This window comes from Capra hircus, chromosome 16 (genome assembly GCF_001704415.2).
Source record: "Capra hircus breed San Clemente chromosome 16, ASM170441v1, whole genome shotgun sequence".
NCBI classification, from domain to species: Eukaryota; Metazoa; Chordata; class Mammalia; order Artiodactyla; family Bovidae; genus Capra; species Capra hircus.
In genome coordinates this window covers 41,646,460-41,667,034 of record NC_030823.1, presented here as the reverse complement: position 1 = coordinate 41,667,034, position 20,575 = coordinate 41,646,460, and the positions used below count along the sequence as shown (strand labels likewise).

Genomic DNA, 20,575 nt, shown 5'->3' with positions numbered 1-20,575 from the left:
ACTGCTTATATAGGGAATATTCAGGTGAAAGGGTAACAAAAAGGGGTGTTCAGGCTGAAGGACTACTGACTGGTTACCCTCTTCTATAGGGTCGTGTGTGGATCTCTGATTGTTTTTTTTTCACTTACAGGGTGAATCATTATTTCACAAAGGTAAATCATCACTTCCAAGGTAAATCACAAATGTAAATCATTACTTGCAAGGTAAATCACAAATCCTTGAACTTAAAGTCAGGAGGTTTAGCCTAAGGGCTGATTGGCTTGTGCATAGCGGGGCAAGTTTAGGCAATATCCAAAGTCTAAGTCTGTTTGCCCGGTACCTTTGCAAAAATGGAATTCTTTTACAAGATGGAGTAGCTCAGGGCTCTACAACCTCGGGCCCTGTCCAGGGTGGAGCAATTCCACGCATAACCCCCAGAGTGTGCGCGGCGGGAGGGAGTGATGGACACTTGGACAACAGGCGTCCAAGTGCCCGCTGCACTGGAAAAAAGGGCGGCCCGACGTGAGCCACCACTCTTCCGGACCGAGGCTCAGAGCAGAACTCAGGCGCCAAGTGTCCTTTGCCTGGGACCCGCGCCACGCCCCGCGGGCGAGCAAGCGATGTCATCGATGTGCTCGGCGCTCTCCTGAACCAGCCGTAGAAGTGGGCGGGCCTACTTTCCTCAGGTGGTCTAACAGGCGCCGGGCCGGACCAATGAAGTGCCATCAAGACTCCGCCCCATCCTTCCGATTGGCCAGCGCTGGAAAGCCGCGGCCAAAGCCTCCGGGGGCGAGCCGGATCGGGACTCATCCCGGGTCGTCCTCGCCGTGGTCTCCCTGCGCTTCGGGTCTGCTTGCTGCAACCTGCTTTGCCGCCGCCGCCGTCGCCGCCATGGCCCAGTGAGTGACCCCGCGGGTGGCCAGGGAACTTTCTGGAGGCCGGCGCGGACACCGGAGCCGCCCCTGACGTCGCCTCGCCCCGGGGGTCTCCAGAGCCCTGCCTCGTGGCGCCCGGAGCCCGGGACCTCCAGAGAAGCGCCGGACCCCATGCCAGCCCCGCGGCTTCGCCTTTCCGGGGACCCAGCCCCTCTGCGCCTCGCGGTGACGCGGGCGGATCCCGTTCCTAGGAAAGGAGAGAGAGGAGGGGACAGGCGTGGCCGAGGGCAGCTCGGGCCCCTGGACGGCCCGCCTGCGGAGACGGAAGGCCTCGGAAGCGTCATCACCAGCTCGACCGTAGCGCAGAAAAGACTCTGCCGTGAACCCCCTCCTTGTGCATGTGTCGTTGGTCCAGGAGAACTTGGGGACCCGCGAAGTGGTTGATGGGGGGTGGCCTGAAGGCTGCAACCCCGGGGTCTAAAGTGCAAAAGGAAGGAGTGGGCTAGAGGAAATTTAAGACGAGTTGTTAATTGTATCAAAAGGTAGAAAACTCTTTTGAGTTGTGATGAATTAAGTGCAACTGACAAGTTTTCTTTGTTCCTCTTCCCCTCTTTCAGAGCTGACATTGCCCTGATTGGACTGGCTGTCATGGGCCAGAACTTAATTTTAAACATGAATGACCATGGCTTTGTGGTAAGTGGGGAGGGGCACACTCTTCCCTTAGGGGTCCTCGGTGCCTTAGCCTGAGTGCTGGGGACTGTTCTGATTTGAAAGATCCCTTGTAGCTTGGAATGTGGTTCTCTTTCTATGTCCTCTGTTGCTGCTTAACATTTTTGCAAGAGAGAGAAGCCCCACTTTACATGTGAGGGTGGGAGGGCCCACCCTATAGTCCTCTCAGGAAGGAGTCCTGCTGAATGGATCTGCCCATTCTGTAAGGTGGCCTTGAGTAAACCTGCCCATCTCCTGAGGAGGAGAAATTCCTCCGAAAGTGTAGATCTCTAACTTTATTGCCTAATAGGATCTGGAGAAAAGTTCGGGTGTGAGTACTAAACTGGCTTAGACACAGGGATTATCAGTGACAAAAGGTAACAGTCTGGAGCTAGCCAGTTCCCAGATTTAAGTCCTAACCAAATAGTGACAGGCTCTGGCCCAATATGTTACAGGCAGTTGACCTTTGCTTATATCCAGTCCTTTGCTTTTTTATCCTATTATAATTAACTTTACGGTGATCCATCAGCACTTGGTTGGAGAAAAGTTAGAATCAGGGTCCTCCCTTCCCAAAACCTTGGGCTGTATAGAAACCCACTGTCCCTTGATCCTCAGTCTGAAGGTCTTCTGTGTCCTAGGTCTCCTAATCAGGCCCCTTGTCCTTCTAGGTCTGTGCTTTTAATAGGACAGTCTCCAAAGTTGATGACTTCTTGGCTAATGAGGCGAAGGGCACCAAGGTGCTTGGCGCTCACTCCTTGGAGGAAATGGTGTCCAAGCTGAAGAAGCCACGGCGGATCATCCTGCTTGTGAAGGCCGGTCAGGCCGTTGATAATTTCATTGAGAAACTGGTGAGGCCGGCCGTCTCCTAGCTGCCGCTCATCTGGCAGGACTTCCTTTAGCTGTTTCGTTGCTTTTTGGTTAAGAACTTTTGTCCCTTTTCAGTTTCTAGGTGCAGTCTGCTCACTTCTGACAAAACTGCTGCTTTAATGACTCAGTGGTGGTTAACTTGATTGGCACTAATTAAGTAACAGTATATCCTTGGGTGACAATAAATCTTTGTATATAAAATTCTGAGGCAAGAGACATGTCAGTAAGAATTTATTATCAACCAGAATAGAAATATCAGTAATCTCAGTGAACTCTATCTTTGATGTTCAAAAAAAACTTCCAGTTCTGGGACTTCCCTAGAGGTCCAGTGGTTGAGACTCCACTATGCCTCTGTTAAAAAAGAAAAATGACCTAGAGAAGAAGAACGTTGTGATAAATGACACACCAGATTTTTTGTGTAGTAAGATGTCAGGCTACCCAGGATTAGTTCAGACAGAATGAACTGGAAAATTGCAGAATACTCTTCAGTGTGTGCATGTGAGAGAGTCTGACTCGTAGGAAACCCCTGGACTGTAACCCACCAGGCTCCTCTGTCCATGGAATTCTCCAGGCAAGAATTTGAAGTGGGTAGCTATTCCCTTCTCCAGGGGATCTTCCTGACCTAGGGATCGAACCTGGGTCTTCTGCATTGGAGGCAGATTCTTTACCATCTGAGCCACCATGGAAGTCCACTCTTCAGCACAGGACAATATTAAGTAATGTAAACTGGAGCCTTGTCGGGGGAGGTTGAATAATGAATCTCCCTTGTGGGAGGAGACTGAACGATAAAGCCAGCTTAGTTGGTGAGCCATGGGAAGATATTCTCATTCAACGCCTGGTCTTTTCCTGCCATCTTCAAATGGTGGTGATCAAATCATTTATTCATATACCAAACCATTAGATATTTACTGGACCCATTTTCTGTTCCAGGCAGAGATTTTATAGATCTTTTAAAACTAATCCAATCTAGGAATATAAATCAGACACGTGGTACCCATTGGAAATAAAAAATTTTCCAAGTAGGATTTGTTTGTTGTAAAAATCTTAGTTAAAAAAATTATTTCAGTTGTGGAGAGTTCTGACTGGGTTTGCTTGCTACCCTAAGCTTTTAAATAGGATTTCCCTGGCTTGGTGGCCAGACGGCAAAGAATCTGCCAGCAGTGTGCAAGACCTGGGTTCTATCTCTAGGTTGGGAAGATCCTGTAGAAAAGGAAATGGCAAACTTCTCCAGTATTCTTGCCTGGAGAATTCCATGTACAGAGGAGCCTGGTGGGCTACAGTCCAAGGGTTTGCAAAAGACTCAGACGTGACTGAGTGATTGACACTTTGACTTTCAACTCTAGCCTCAAAGAGGATTGTTGAAGATTAAACTTTATACACACACAGACACACACTTTCAGGCTGGATTTATTTGGGATAAATTCTTGTTTGTTTTAACTGGTCAAGGTATATTTATTTTTGTCTTTCATTTCTTTGCCTTAATGCTGGTGTCTGGTTAACAGGTACCTTTGCTAGACATTGGTGATATCATCATTGATGGAGGAAATTCTGAATACAGGGATACCATGGTGAGTGTTCCTCAGTCCATATTCTTCTAGGTTCTGGGAACATTTTAGAAAAAAGTAGCAGCACTGCACATGTAACGGAAGAGATGACCTGCTTCTGTGGTTCTGATTCTTTGGGGACTGGCCGTCAAGACATACCTGATGGATGAGGTTCTCACTGGTCACGCATGTAACTCAGAAGGATGACTGCTGCTTAGATCTCAGCAGGCTGGGCGTTTATGCCCATGTCCCTTTCTCTTCACCAATCCGTGATACATCATTGGGCAGTGTGGGTGAGGACTGCTGCTCTAATGGTTTCATGTGCTGGGAAAGTCCCGGTACAACCTAAGTGTCTGTAAGTCATGCTTGTATTAAACCACCTCTTCATTGAGTCTTATTGTACAAGGTCTGTAAGGTGAGAATGTATGTTTGGCTGTATTATTTCCCTTTGGGTTGGTTTGGTTTAGTTGCTAAGTTGTGTCCTACTCTTGCAACTCCATGGACTGTAGCCTATCAGGCTCCTCTGTTCATGGGGATTCTCTAGGCAAGAATACTGGAGTTGGTTGCCAGTTCCTTCTCCAGAGGATCTTCCCGACCCAGGGATCGAACCTGGGTCTCCTGCATTGCCGGCAGATTCTTTACCAACTGAGCTACGAGGGAAGCCCTCCCTTTGGCTAGCTATCTTAAACGTCCATGGATTGTTTTTTTTTAAGTTCCCAAACTGAGGGAATTAAATATCTTGAATGGCCAGGTTATTCTTGGATTCTTGGGTCACTGAACTCAAATGTGGGATGTCCATACCTGTTTCATATGGTGGGAGAAACTGATTTTAGGAAACATGATGAACTTCTTTTTCTTTCCTGTAGAGACGGTGCCGAGACCTCAAGGATAAGGGCATCTTGTTCGTGGGGAGCGGAGTTAGTGGTGGAGAGGACGGGGCCCGCTATGGCCCGTCGCTTATGCCGGGAGGGAACAAGGAGGCCTGGTGAGTACCATGGGCACCACCTGCGTGGACACAGGGAGCTGGACCTGGAGATGTGTGGGTGGAGGCCAGCCCTGCCACCCACTCTCCTCTGTGCAGTCTGAGTGATGGGAATGGGAGATGCTGGACATAGTCTTTTATGATTTGTTGCTTTGATGTAATGTGTGTGCCTGTTTCTCTTTTCCTTTTTTTCTCTGTTATTTCCTCCAGTACCGATAATGGAAGTTCTAAGTAGGCTTCAAGGGTTCAGAGGCTTTAAGAAGGCAGCTTAGATAATGCACTGTCTGGGCTTAGGAGTAAGATTTGCCTCTTCAGCTCAGATATGGTGTAGTTAATCACTGGGAGTAATGGCAGTCAGATGGGGCCTCTTTCGTTCCCTGGAAATCAGGTGGAGTGTTTTCTAAACCTAGGAAGAAACGAGTTTTACGTTGCCCACTGTGCTGTGTGTAAGAGGACGGGTAGTTGGCTGGAAGGGAGGTGCTCTCATGATGATGAAACAGGTGGGCTGTGTGAGACAGGGGTTGGGGTGATAAGCCGGGTGGAGGATTAAAATGAAAAGATGCAAGTAATTAGTTATGTGTAACTTAGACTGAGGGAAACACCACTGCTGAGGCTGCAGAAAAGAGAAAGCCAGACAGAGGACAATAGTGGAGCAGAAGAGAAAGAAATAGAAAAGGAAGGATCCCTGTGAGGGAGACATGGACAGGTAATGTGCTTTTTTGAATGAATTTGGTTTCCATATATTGTAGACTTATATTAGGCAATAAAGTAAGGTGTGATCGGGGGACTTCCCAGGGAGTCTTACGGTTAAGACTCTGAGCTTCTATTGTAGGGTGCATGGGTTTAGTCCCTGATTGAGGAGCTAAGATCCCATATGCTTTGAGGCTTGGACAAAAAAAGTTTTAAAAAAAAGAAGAATTTATTTAAAAAGGAGTGATCAAATCCAGTCCCCAGAGATGAGGGGTTTATTGGGGAAGATGATTCTTTTAATTACTCCCCTAATGATTAGTTAGTTAGTTCATTCGCTCAGTCATGTCCCACTCTTTGCAACCCCATGGACTGCAGCACACCAGGCTTCCTGTCCATCACCAGCTCCCGGAGCTTATTCACTCATGTCCATCGAGTCGGTGATGCCATTCAACCATCTCATCCTCTGTTCCCCCTTCTCCTCCTGCCTTCAGTCTTTCCCTAATGATTCTCTTCACTGTGTCAAAATCTAGAGGCAGAGGCCTTCCTACTTCTCAAAAGCTTAAAAAGATTTACCTTGGGTACTGCCCAGTGAGGGCTGTTAGAACTGCAGACAGTACCCACGAAAGTGCTATACAGACATTCGTGAGTGCTCCAGTTCCCATGAATACGTTTTCCTGACTGGCCCATCAGGAGCAGAAATGGTCCTTTTACCTGAAAAAGTGAGTCAAGCTCAGGGAAGCTCCAAAGGGTTAAAGTGGAGCTGCCTCGGCCCCTCGTCCTGTGCAGCGCTGTCAGATTTCGTATCTTCACCAAATCCCTTTTGTGAAGTAGCCTGTATTGGTTAGCAGTGAGAACAGAAGGAGTAGGTGTCGGGAGGTACAGGAGGCGTGCAAGGAACACAGAGCAGCTGCTTTTTCTCCGAATGATAAGGAGTACAGCTCTTGGAAGCGCTTCCGGGTTCTGTCTGTCCGTGATAACATCATTCCAGACAATAGAAGGTTCTGTGGGAACGGTGGGGATCGCACAGAAGTTTCTCCTCGGGCCTTGCTGACCCTTCCGCCCAGGCTTTTTGTCTCCTATCTCAAATCAGATAGTCCGCAGCCTCTGACTGGCTTACCTTGAGGACTTAGTTTTTTCATGACTTTTTCGAGGGCACTCCCACCTTCCATTAGAAAGGAAAAATTGGGTGGGAGGGGCTGTCCTTGAGAACTTAAGGGAGCCCTCAGCCCTTCTGTTCTTGGCAGCTGAACCACACGCTTCCCTCCCACAGGCCCCACATCAAGGCCATCTTTCAAGGCATCGCCGCCAAAGTGGGGACAGGAGAACCCTGCTGTGACTGGGTAGGTTCTGGGCCCCACTCGAGCGGTTGGCACCACGGGCAGAGGGTGCAGAGGATTACTGCAGGCCCGGTGGTTTGCTTTGTCACATGAGTGCCTCAGTCTTTTAAGTCACTAGCATAGCTGGTGTCTAAAATGTGGCTATTGTACATTCCTTGTATCTTAATATTCATAACTGGAGGTTGATATTAAAAGCAGCCCTTCTCAATTCATCTAAAATATGGATTCCTTAAAAAAGGATCAGGAAAGACAAGGTGAACTAAGATTTTTTAGTCATACTACTTCATGGCTAAAGAAAGAATGCCAAGGGAATTTCCTGGTGGTCCAGTGGTTAGGACTTCACAATCTCACTGCCATGGCTGGGTTCAGTCCCTGGTTAGGGAGCTAAGATCCCACAAGCTGCACAGCCAAAAAAAAAGAATGTCAGAATCAAATGTGGAGTTTGCTCCTGGGATGGGTACTCTGTGCTAGCTTAGCACAGAAAAGCTGCAGCTTTTTGCCCTCACTGAATGGGACAGAGGCCAAGGCTAATACTTCCCCTTCCTATATTTAGTGTTATGAATAAAATACATTCTGTCTGTTGTTACAGCCTCAGTCCATCCCATCAATGAACAAAGCGCTGGGCTGGGGGCACCTGAGTTGTCATACTGGCTCCCCACTAACCAGAACTGTGACATTAGGTGGTCCTTGTGGCCCCTGGGCTTCAGTCCCTGGGGCCCCTGGGCTTCAGTCCCTGGGGCTCCTGGGCTTCAGTCCCTGTCATCCATGGGCTTCAGTGTTCTCATTTGTCAAATATGGGGGTTGGGCTGGGTGACCTCCAAGATCGCTTTAGCTCCTAATCCCCTGGAATTTTATTTCACTTGCCATTTTTATGATGTTTTGTTTTACATGAGATAAAAGTAGGGATGAAACAAGAACTCAAGGACACAGGGAATGAGGGGCCCTCCCCATACCTGGGCCTGACAGGGCCTGGTGACTAAGCTGCCCTCATACTTTAACCTGTGGTCACTGAGGTCAGTCAGAACCCCTTGTGTCAAGAGGGGCTGGTGCTGTGATTCAGAGGACTGGGTAAGTTCCTCACAAGTGTGGAGGATTAGGAAGGGAGTGTGCTCCTTGAATAAATTGCTACAGTAAAAATGAAGGTGCAGTGGCAGTCATTTTTTCTTAGATGCATTTAGGACATAACCATGGAGAAAATAGCAGTACTTGCCTGTGTATCTTGGTCAACTCTAGTTGATTTTCCATAGCGCTAAGCCTTACCCTTAGGTTATTGAAACAACTGGTCTAGACACTAAAAGCAGGCCCCCCTTAGTTCAGTACTGAAGTTACAGGAAGGAAGGGGTGAAGCAAGGTGTTACTAGCCATGTGATTTCACGGCCAAAGAAAGTGTCAAAACCAGGAGGGGGTAGGTCAGCAGTGGAAAGGTGGGCGGAGGAAGCCTCCGTGTAAGGGTGACCTGGGATAGCATTCCTACCGGCTCTGCAGTTGCGGGGACACCGCTTGGGCCACCAGCACCGTCCAGGGGCAGGCACGTCCCGGCACGTCCCCGTCCTGGAGATGGCAGCACCTGACGTGTAGTCTGAGGCCCCGTCACGCTCCCTGTCCAGACTCCTTGTCCTCCAGCCAGTTTTCAGGTACTCTGGCTTCCCCTATGGCTTGTCCACAGGGACAGAGGAGGGTGTCACTTGGACTAATGCTGGTCACCACACTAAGTTAAATTTCTCATCATAAATTCACAGACTGGTATTGTGGTTTTACAACCTTGCTGGCTTTATTATATATCTGTACCTTGTCCACTCTGGCACCCTGGCGAGAACACATTTCTGGGCTTACATGGTTGAGGGCCAGACCTTGCATCTGAGGTCTCCTTACCCCTCAGTGGCCATTACAACTCCACAACGTTTCTATATTGTTTAAAGTACAAGTGGTTTAATTGGCCAGCTTCTTTTCCCCTTGCAGTTGAAAATACTATCGACACTTCTTCATTCTTTTTGTCTGGGGAGGGAGCCTGGCCAAAGAATCAGACACGGGCTCCTCTGGTGTGTTCTGTGGGTCCCTGAAGGCCTCCTGGCTTGTGGCTCTAACAGGTGGGGGACGAGGGTGCAGGACACTTTGTGAAGATGGTGCACAACGGCATAGAGTACGGGGACATGCAGCTCATCTGTGAGGCCTACCACCTGATGAAGGACGTCCTGGGCCTGGGGCACGAGGAGATGGCCAAGGTGAGATGGCACAAGGAGGTGGCCAGGGGCGGGGCGGGAGTGCTGTGCGCTCAGTCGTGTCTGACTCTGCGACCCCATGGACTGTAGCCCGCCAGGCGCCTCTGTCCATGGGGATTCTCCAGGCGAGAATCCTGGAGTGGGGTGCCACTTCCTTCTCCAGGGGATCTTCCCGACCCAGGGATCTAATCCATGTCTCCCGCATTGGCAGGTGGTTTTTTTTTTTTTTTTTTAATCACTAGCACCACCTGGGAAGCCCCAAGGTGGGTAGCAGTAAATTCTTGCTCACTCTTTTTTCCCTTGATCATTCTGGTGGCCCGGCTGGACTCAACCTAACCCAAGGGCTGCTCTCAGTAATAGGATCACAAAATTTGACAGGCGGTCCCTCAGCCAGGGGCTCTTGATGGTAATCACCACCCTCACGAGGGCCCTGACGGGGTTTTAGGGCAGTGTCATTCAGCTGCAGGGTCCCTCATGGGAGGAGCAACAGAAGCCCGTTTTTCTGATCAAGGTGTGACTGGCTGACAGTTAATCAAAAAGCTAGAGATGGAAACAACTATTTCCCCCAACATTTTATTATGAAAGTGTTCAAATATACAACACAACTGAAAGAATTTGAGTGATCACTTACATACACACAACCTAGACTAGACCACTAACGCTTTACTATATTAAGCACTTGCTTTATTGAGTATCTGTCCATCCCTCTATTAGTTTTATTTTATATAAATAAATATATTTTATATATATTTGAAATATATACTTCAAAGTAAACTGCAGATGTTCGTACTCTTCAGATACTTCAGCATCATTAAATAGGCAAACATTTATTTTTTGGCCGCATAACAGGTGGGATCTTAGTTCCCTGACCAGTGGAAGTCTTAACTACTGTACTGCCAATGAAGTCCCCTGTCCTGAGCTTCCACTGCACAGGACATGGGTTCCATCCCTGGTTGGAGAACTAAGACCCTGCATGCCTTACAGCGCAGTCCCCAAAAAAGAAAATATAGGCAGGTATGTTCAAAAGTTCATTCACCCATCATTTTATGAGTGGGCCCTTTTAAGTATGGCCATGCTGATCAGCATTCTAGTCAACTTTCTCATCTAGAGTTCGTCCTTTGAGTTATTTCCAGTGGAACATGATTAAAAGACGCTTACTTGCAAGGTACACAGTGCAGAATCCTTCAGATTCTCCACTTTTCCTCCTAGTTTTTAAATGTGTCATCCCCATTTACCTTGTTTTACTGACTTTTCTTTATTCTTTCAAAAACAATGACTTAGTTTTCATAGAAACATTACTGTTTTGTGTGTGTTCATACTTAATTGGTTTACATGAGTACTGTATTACATGCCAGGCACTCTTCTATGTTGGGGATGTATTAGTAAACAAAGTCCTTGCCCTCATGGATCTTGAGAAGACAGACAGTAATGACTGATTATAAAAAGCTAGTTCATGATCATTATTGTAAAGAAAAGTAAAGGGATGTAAGAGGCCGCTCTCCAGACTGATTGATGGAAAAAGGTGACTGTACAGAGACCCATGCGAAGTGAGGGTACACCCGGCTCAGGGAAGCATTCTGGTGATCAGAAGACCAGTATCAACAGGCTGCAATCGGACGCAGCTGACTCTTAGCATAAAACTTAGATGGTGGGAGAAGTGTTGGGGTGAACTTAGCTGGTGGGAGAAGTGTTGGGGTGTCCTGGAGAGGAGCCGGGTAGCTTCCGGTATTGAGCAGGTTGTGAGCATCCGTCAGTATTGACAGGGGAGAAGGATGAGTCCATTAAGGGAGTGTCTCCTGTATAACCCTGGTTTCTCTCACATTGTTTTCTTTCATGTCTTGCACACAGGCCTTTGAGGAATGGAATAAGACAGAGCTGGACTCATTCCTGATTGAAATCACAGCCAGTATTCTCAAGTTCCAAGATGCTGATGGCAAACACCTGCTGCCAAAGATCCGGGACAGCGCAGGGCAGAAGGGCACCGGGAAGTGGACCGCCATCTCCGCCCTGGAGTACGGCGTGCCCGTCACCCTCATCGGTAATGCTCAGCTTTCGGCTGAACCTCTGTCTTGGTTTTGATCAAGTGCAGCCTGCTCTTTATGCATTTGCATAAGGTTACAGTGTGAGAGAGGCTGAAGCTGCCTTTGAATCTCTTCTTTGTAATCCTTCTGCCAGTCATGTGAGCTTTGAGATGAATTCCAGAATCACCGTCTTTTGCAGTTTGACTTCGAGGATTTTTTTTTTTTTTTGGCTACACTGCTTAGCTTGTGGATCTTAGTTCCTTGACCAGGGACAGAAGCCGGGGCCCTGCAGTGAAAGCGCTGAGTCGTAATCACTGGGCTGCTGGAGAAGTTCCTGGATCATTTTAACATTAGTGATTTAATTATAGTCAGTGACCTAAGGTCTTTTTAATAGGAAAGGTAACTGTAATGGAATTTTTCATACGACAGTTCACACAATAATAAAAGCTTAGGTACTCAACATTTATTACTATTTGGCTAAGGTTTTTTCTCAATTATCTAGTAAAATATTACTTATGTGTTTCCAGTCCTTTAATATTTCTTTCCTAAGTTCTTAGAAGAGTACTACTGTCCTGAAGTTGTCTTATATTTTTCCCACCCTTGTTTTTTTATCTTAATGAGCGAAACATCAAACTCAAAGATGTAGAGAGAAGGAAAAAATCAGCAGAGATAAAAATACCAAGAGGATAAACAGAACTGCATGATGGTTCTTTAAGAGTAAAATGGGACTTCACTGCAGGGGGTGCAGGTTCAATCCCTGGTTGGGGAACTAAGATCCTACATGCCTTTCTATGTGGCAAAAAAACCAAAAAGGAATAAAATAGATACATCAGGCAAGATTGAAAAGAAGAATGAAGGCAGACTCTGGCCTGTTTACTGACAGGCTGTTCATTACTCCTGGCAGAGTGGTTCCCCAGGACTGTTGGCTCTTCCAGACATGGGTTGCCTTTCCCTCCTAATCTCCTCCCACTTTGGTTTCATGGTTAATTACACTTCACTGTTCACATTGAACAGGGTGGTTGCAGGCCTGGTGAGGAGGGAAGCAGTTAGTCCAGCTTTACAGAGAAGGAAGTGGACTGCTGGTTAGCTAATCTGAATACCATCCAGGGGCGGGCCACAGGACCAATAACTGGGAGCGGTTCATTCATCATTGACTCAAATATATGAGTATTAGAGCCCTCGAGAGAGTCCTGCTCGGATGTTTCAGAGACTTTGTCCCTTCCTAGTGGACCGCAGGCAGGCTTCCTCCCTGGCCAGGTGCCATTCTTGCTTGCTGAACTAATGGGGAAGCTAGTCTTCTGTCTAATCTTTAAGCAACCCTGCGGTTAAACCACGCTTGCCTTCTTGTGCCTTTTGTCTTTCGAAGCCTCTACCCAGGACTGCTAAGTCATCATGTGTGTGCAGGAGTCCAGAGAGGCGGACAGGGCCAAGGAGACACCCGCTCTCAAGTCTATGGCCAGAATCCTTTCCTCAAAACCGAGTCCCCTGTTAGTTCCTAAAGGTTTTACTTCATGTTGTCTGTTGGGAAAAATGGTCAATTATCCTAATTTTGCAAATTGTCAGTTGGGTGAATATTTATAAGTGATGATTTTTAAGATACCAAATGGTCTTGATATTAAAATACTATACTGAGGGACTTCCCTGGAGGTCCAGTGGTTAATACTCTGCACTTCCACTGTAGGCACGTGGGTTCAATCCCCAGTCAGGGAACTAAGATCCTCTATGCCACCTGCCTCATCAAAAAGATAAAATACTATATTGAAATTTTTTTTTACTCAAATGAAATAAAACTGTTAAACTGCAACGATGATCATGGATATACTGAAAATTAAACTAAGAATTAGAAAATGTAATTTTATGAAGGTTGAAGTCTGTGTTACTTCTGAATGTACTGGTTGTTTCAAAGTTGTGGGTATTAGTGCTTAAAATAAATTGAGTTATTGATGAGCATTTAAAAATTAAAGTCCTCCCAGCTGAAACAGAAATCTTACTGTTGGACCAACACTGAGTCCATTCTTAATAATAGTGATTTTGCTGCTTCATTTTTCCCCTTAAAGCACCCCCTTTGAATTTCATGGTGGTCTTTGTGGTTGAATACCCATGTTTATATGGAAGACTGATTTGGACTTTTCATTTTCAGATTAACTGATTCGAGCTTCTTTTGAAAGTTTGTTTTAACTCTGGTGGCCTAAGGTTGAAGCTGTCAGCTCTTTGTAAAACTGAGGTCGTGCTCCACTTCTCCCCTCACCCACTCCGGCTCCAGTGCTCCTCCTCGGGTTCTGTGTGTGCGCGTTGGTGACACATTATTTACCCCCTGTCCCCACGCAGGAGAAGCCGTCTTTGCGAGATGCTTATCATCTCTGAAGGACGAGAGGATCCAAGCCAGCAAAAAGCTGAAGGGGCCTCACAATATCCCATTTGAAGGAGATAAGAAATCATTCCTGGAGGACATTCGAAAGGTGGGGTGCAGGCCCCGTGGGGGGTGGGATGCTGCCGGAGAGCATCCTGAGGCCACATGAAGGGGGGCAGTCCAGCCTTGCCCTTTGATCGGATCTGCAGCCTGTGTTAAACTGTAGGCCTTACACTGCTGGGGGTGGGGATGAGGCAGTAGGATCTGTGCTGCTGGGGGGAATGGGGAGGGGGCAAGGAGGATAGGGCATCCATGTGCTGGCTGCAGTTCTGATGAGTCTTGGTGTCCATCTTCAGGCCCTCTATGCTTCCAAGATCATCTCTTACGCTCAGGGCTTCATGCTGTTAAGACAGGCAGCCACTGAATTTGGCTGGACCCTCAACTATGGCGGCATCGCCCTGATGTGGAGGGGCGGCTGCATCATCAGGAGGTGAGTGCTGGTGGGGGAACCAGGGGCTCAGGTGCTCTCAGAAGGGCTTTCCTGGAGCTGTACACGGAGTCCTCTCGCTGGCAACCAGGCAGCTTTAGGTGTCACCCCACCTTCCTGTGTGTCAGTTACTCGAGGGTCCACATTGCCCCATCTAAAGTGCTTCTGTGTACACTGTTGTGCCCTCTACCCAGACCTCTCGCGACCTGGGCTTCAGTGTTCCTGGTCCGTACAGCAAGTTTTGGGGGTGGGGTCAGGAGGACAGGTGCCTTCGTAGCTCGCTGGGGTTTCTGTTACTTCCCCTCCTTTCTGCCAGACCGTCAGCCTGCTACTTGAGATTCATCGACTTTCTCTCTCTCGGTTATTTCAGTGTATTCCTGGGAAAGATAAAAGACGCATTTGATCGAAACCCAGGACTTCAGAATCTATTGCTGGATGACTTCTTTAAGTCAGCTGTGGAAAACTGCCAGGTGTGTAGCCCAGAGTTGGGCGGTACGGGAGTGCCGTCTCAGTGGGTTTTGCTCTGAAGGGCATCTGCTTTTTCACGCATGCCTGAAAGTCTGTAGTCTTTTCCGAGAGCTAGTCACTAGTTTCTGGCTTTGCTTTTCTGGCTCAGGACTCCTGGCGGCGGGCCATCAGTACTGGTGTCCAGGCAGGCATTCCCATGCCCTGCTTCACCACTGCTCTCTCTTTCTACGATGGGTACAGACACGAGATGCTGCCGGCCAACCTCATCCAGGTAAGCTTTAGGGTGGGTGGTGAACATCCACCTGGGTGGTGCCCGGAGTCCCGTGCCTGCCTCTGTCCTAACCAGCCTGTTCCTTGTTCTCCAGGCTCAGCGCGACTACTTTGGGGCGCACACCTACGAACTCTTGGCCAAGCCGGGCCAGTTCATCCATACCAACTGGACGGGCCACGGGGGCAGCGTGTCCTCGTCATCGTACAACGCCTGATGGGCTTCTGTTCCAAGCCACAACTCCACAGACCAGGACATTCCATCTGCCACACAGCACTGCTTGCATGGCCCTCTGCCCTACTTTCTGCTCAGATCTTTTAAAATACCGTGTGTCGTAAGAGACTCCTTTGAAGAGTTGGCCCGAGTCTCTGAGTGTCAAGTAGTTCTGAGAGAACCAGCACGCCCTCTGCCCTCGCCTCTTGGGACGGAGCAGGAGTGGAGTGTGTGCGAGGCAGCTCCCTGAGGCAGCGTTCCCTGCAGGTCCCCTGTGGGTGAGGGAGGCGGTGGCTCTCATCAAGGTGAGGAAGGGTTTTGTAGAATTTGATCAAACTGGAACCTTTGTATCACACACCTGAACTCCCTTTCCTTTTACTTAATAAAAGAAAAAAAACACAAAAAAAATCGTATTTATGCTTTTTATCCAGACTCTTTAAGTAGTCTTACCTCTTCCACACTGAGCCACAGCCTCACTGGCAGAAAGATGTGCACCCGATTTCATTACGTTTGAATTAGTTTATTTCCTTTATTTAGTCTTGTTAAATATTTTCTCCTTTATTTTCTTTAAAAAATAAAAATAAAAACAAAAAACCAATACCAGAAACACCAAATTTAGGTAATGATTAACTCTGGAGGGAAGGGTGAGGAAATAGTCAAGAAGTGAGTGAACTAGCTTATGACCTACTAGCTGTATGACTTAAATTATTTAAGATCTCTGGCCTCAGTTTTCTCATTTGTAAAATGGGGATAATAATCATACCTGCCTCCCTAAGATGCTTCCCCTGTGGCCCAGCTGGTAAAGAATCCATCTGCAGCTTGGGAGACTTGGGTTCGATCCCTGGGTTGGGAAGATCCCCTGGAGAAGGGAACGGCTACCCACTCCAGTATTCTGGCCTGGAGAATTCTGGCCTCCTTAAGGCTATTTTGAAGATACACCTGGTAAAAACTGAACAATACTTGACACATAATAAGCACCTACATAAATGGTAATTATTATTGGTAATGATAATAATTACCACTTGAGGGTGTGCCTGTCCTGGACGCAGTGGTATTTCTGGAGAAACCAAACGTTACTTCTAGCACTTACTGGTAAATTCACTTTACAAACCAGCCCCGAGACAGTTCTTGGCAGGGCTCCTCTGTGTGCTCAGGTGTGTAAGTTAAGCAGATCTTCACTGAATACACCACTAACAACCACCACCCTGCCAGGGCGTGGAGCTTGGCAGTGGTTGAGGGTGGGAGGAAGTAGGCTCTGAGTCAGCAGGTCTGGGGCGGGGAACCCATATTCTGCATTTCTTTTTAAAAATTATTTTTTAGAGAATAATTACTTCACAGTATTGTGACGGTTTTCGCCATACATCAACATGAGTCAGCCACAGGTATACCTGTGTACATATCCTGCATTTCTAACAAGCTCCCAGGTTCCCATTGTGGCACAAGAAGGGCGAGGTATTTTAATTGTTAAAATAATATGAGTCCTTTGCCTGGGTGTTTTTTGTTTTTTACTATATATGATCTCATGCCTTAGGAATTTTACATACCATGACTTATTAGAAAAATACTTCGATAAAAAACTCCCTATGTTAGCTCTAGTAAAGACAGCCCAGCCCAATGGTTAGAGCCTGGACCCATACCTTAGGTTCACCACTAATTCATGGTCACTCTGATCCTTAATCTCGGTGCCTATGTGCTGCCTCGTCTGTAAAAAGATGATAACAGCACCTGTGTCACAGAGTGCTTTTGAGGATTAGTGTTTGCCACATAGTGATTCCTAGTTATGATTTACTCTCTATTACCTACCTCCTGGTGAAGGTGAGGTAGTTGAACAATTCTAAAAATGGATGGAGGTGGACACAGATGGGTTCTGCTCCCAGCCAGGTGGGTCCTGTCCAGCACAACTGCTGCAGGGACAATCCGGTGGCCGTTCTGGCAAAGGGCCTCCCTTGGCAAAAAAAAAAAACCAGAAACAAACCAACTGTAGGTCTATTATGATGTCAGCCACAACTTTCTGCTTTATTTGGGACCGAAAGGAGTTAATTAGAAAGACATGGCGGGGAGGGAGGCTCATGCAGGTCGGGATATATATACACGTAGGCCTGATTGATGTTGTACAGCAGAAACGTAACACAATATTGTAAAACAATTACACTTCAATTGAAGGAAAAAAAGACATGGATCCGACAAGGGAGCAGACGTGATCTCTCAGCAGCGGCTTTAGTCCGGGGATTTGCAGCTGTCACCTTCGAGGCAGATGGAAGCCCTCTTTTCAGGAGGGCTAGAGAGACCGTCAAGATGTATATGCCACGCTTAGTATGTATCTTAGCACAGACACATTGTCTAGTAATGGATACCCTGTGCCAGTTTCTGCCCAGTGTGTAACAAACCACCCCAAACTACGTGGTGTAACATAACTACCATTTTTTTATCCTAATTCTGAGGGTCAGAAATTTGGAAGGCTACCGGGGTGACGGCTTATCTCTGTTCCACAATATCTGGGAGCCTCAGCTAGGAAGACTTGAAAGCTGGGGGTGGTTCCATGGCTGGGACCATGTGGAGGTGTCTGTCTTCTTCATTCATCAGGTGGCCAATGTTGGCTGGGACCCCAGCCCAGGCTATCAGCTGGAAAGGTACATGGCGGCCTCACCATGTGGCCTCAGCTGGCCTTGCTGAGGCAAACATCTTACTTGGTGCCTCAGTGTTGCAGCTAACAAAACAAACACCACCTTGCCTTTAATGCCTAGCAGGGACACAGAAATAGAAAAGAAATATAAAAAGAGATATAAAGAGGAACAAAAGAGAACAGACCAGAGATTTGCAATGCTAGCTACTGCTCTGGGAAAGTCTAGCTCGGGCCCTCCGGAAAAACCTCTTCCTGCCCCAGGGACAGTAAAGCGTCTGCCTGCAATGCGGGAGACCCGGGTTCAATCCCCGGGTTGGGAAGATCCCCTGGAGAAGGAAATGACAACCCACTCCAGTACTCTTGCCTAGAAAATTCCATGGATGGAGGAGTCTGGTGGGCTACAGTCCATGGGGTCGCAAAGAGTCGGGCACGACTGAGCGACTTCGTCTTTGCCATATTGGCAGATAGATGGGGAAACAATGGAAACAGTGACAGACTTTATTTTCTTGGGCTCGAAAATCACTGCAGATGCTGACTGCAGCCGTGAAATTAAAAGACGTTTGCTCCTTGGAAGAAAAGCTATGACAAACCTAGAAAGCATATTAAAAAGCAGAGACGTTGCTTTGCTGACAAAAGTCCATCTAGTCAAAGCTATAGTTTTCCCAGTAGTCACGTATGGATGCGAGAGTTGGACTATAAAGAAAGCTGAGCACCGAAGAACTGTGGTGTTGGAGAAGACTCTTGAGAGTCCCTTGGACTGCAAGGAGATCAAACTAGTCAATCCTACAGGAAATCAGTCCTGAATATTCATTGGAGGAACTGATGCTGAAGCTGAAGCTCCAATACTTTGGCTACCTGATGAGAAGAACCGACTCACTGGAAAAGACCCTGATGCTGGGGAAGATTGAAGGCAAGAGGAGAAGGGGACGACGGAGGATAAGATGAACATGAGTTTGAGCAAGCTCTGGGAGAATGGTGAAGGACAGGAAAGCCTGGCGTGCTGCAGTCCATGGGGTTGAAAAGAGTCAGACATGACAGCGACTACACAGCAACAATGGACGTGGCAGAGCATTATTTCAGCCCTATTATATCAGTTACAAGCGAGTCGTAAGTTCAAGGGAAGAAGTATTAGGCTTTACCTCTTGATGGTGGAGTGGAAAGTTCTAGAGGACCATGTGGGTCAGGAGATTTCCCCTTTTTTTCAAATATAATCTGCCACATATGCTTCCTTTGAAAAGGACAATTTGTGACATGGGAAGGCTGGGAACTCTGGCCTTATTTTGGGATTTTCCTGAAGGTCTCATACAGTAATCAATGGCACACATAAGAATATAGTAATAGCTAACAGAGGGTGTGCCAGGCACTGTTTTAAGTTTACTTGTTTAATACAACAGCCTCTGAAAGAGGTACTATCATTATTCCCAGTTTACAGACAAAGCTTGAGGATGGGAAGTAACTGGTCCAAGGTCACAGAGCTCCTGCAGAACCAAAGTCTGAGCCAGAATCTACACACATAATCACCAGATTATCCTACCGCTCAGAGTGCTCAATGGGTCTAGTTACACACTGCTGTAACCATTTGTTTGGTGGTGAGAGAATCTGAAACTCCTGACCCCATGAGTCCTTGTGCTCAGTCACTCAGTTGTGTCTGACTCTGACCTCACGGACTATAGCCCGAGAGGCTCCTCTGTCCATGGAATATTTTGTCCAGGCAAAACACTGGAGTGGGTTGCCACTTCCTCCTCCAGGGGATCTTCCCGACCCAGGATCGAAACTGTGTATCTGTGGTGCACTGGCGGGTGGTATCTTTAGTACTGTGCCCCCTGGGAAGCCCTACACTACACGTGATCTTAGCCAAAAGGCCAGGAGCACCTAGAATATATCTAACAGCTGATGCAGATGGAGTTTTGAATTTACATTTTACAGTGCAAGTTTAGGAAAAAATAAACGATTCAACATTTATGGTCCTCTATTTAATGCACCTGGAAAGGGCTCAGGAAGCCTGCACTGTGCTTGCCTGTTTATGGTGAGGGCAGTGGGACCAGAGCAGAGGATAAGTCCGTGGACTCAGAAGCCAGGCTGCTTCAAATCTGGGCTCTCCCACTTCCTGCCAGTTTTAGCCTTAGGCAAAGTTCTTTCACCTGTGGGACCCTCTTCAAATATAAAATGGGGGTAATAGTACCTACCTCAGAGGGCAGGGCACCTGGAGCACATTCACGAGCAAGTCAGTGCTCTGCTGCTGCTAAGTCGCTTCAGTCGTGTCTGACTCTATGCGACCCCACAGACGGCAGCCCACCAGGCTCCTCCGTCCCTGGGATTCTCCAGGCAAGAACACTGGAGTGGGTTGCCATTTCCTCCTCCAGTGCATGAAAGTGGAAAGTGAAAGTGAAGGCACTCAGTCGTGTCGGACTCTTAGCGACCCCATCGACTGCAGCCCACCAGGCTCCTCCATCCATGGGAGTTTCCAGGCAAGAGTACTGGAGTGGGGTGCCATTGCCTTCTGCGAAAGTCAGTGCTCATTGAGTGTTAATCCCTGGTGATCAACAGTAGGGCCTTGTTTCCTGGTGTAACGCAATGCTGCCACATAGTGGCCAGTTTGGAGAAGGAAATGGCAACCCACTCCAGTACTCTTGCCTGAAAGGTCCCATAGACAGAGGAGCCTGGAGGGCTACAGTTCATGGAGTCGCAGAGTTGGACACAACTGAGCGACTGAGCACACAATGGCCAGTTTACATGGTAGCTTTTCATCCAGTAAAGACAGTTCCTACCAACAGCTGACCCTTAAACAGGAGCTGGGTGGGGTTCTCACCACCCCAACCCCGCCCTTGAAAATCTGTGTATAACATACTCATGCACCTGCAGATTCAGCCCTCCCCAGATTCAGTGTGTGCTTCAGTTGTGTCGGACTCTTTGCAATCCTATGGACTGTTGCCCACCAGGCTCT

The 20,575-nt window shown here is 47.6% G+C and overlaps 1 protein-coding gene across 1 annotated transcript; it reads left to right on the top strand.

Annotated features, from left to right (window-relative positions):
* PGD (phosphogluconate dehydrogenase) lies at positions 740-15,414 on the top strand. The gene is made up of 13 exons (XM_013970231.2): positions 740-878; positions 1,472-1,547; positions 2,231-2,410; positions 3,932-3,997; positions 4,840-4,958; positions 6,916-6,985; positions 9,070-9,204; positions 11,050-11,239; positions 13,551-13,681; positions 13,929-14,062; positions 14,430-14,529; positions 14,676-14,798; positions 14,893-15,414. The coding sequence occupies exons 1-13, from the start codon at positions 871-873 to the stop codon at positions 15,010-15,012; spliced, it is 1,452 nt and encodes a 483-aa protein (XP_013825685.2). The 5' UTR covers positions 740-870; the 3' UTR covers positions 15,013-15,414.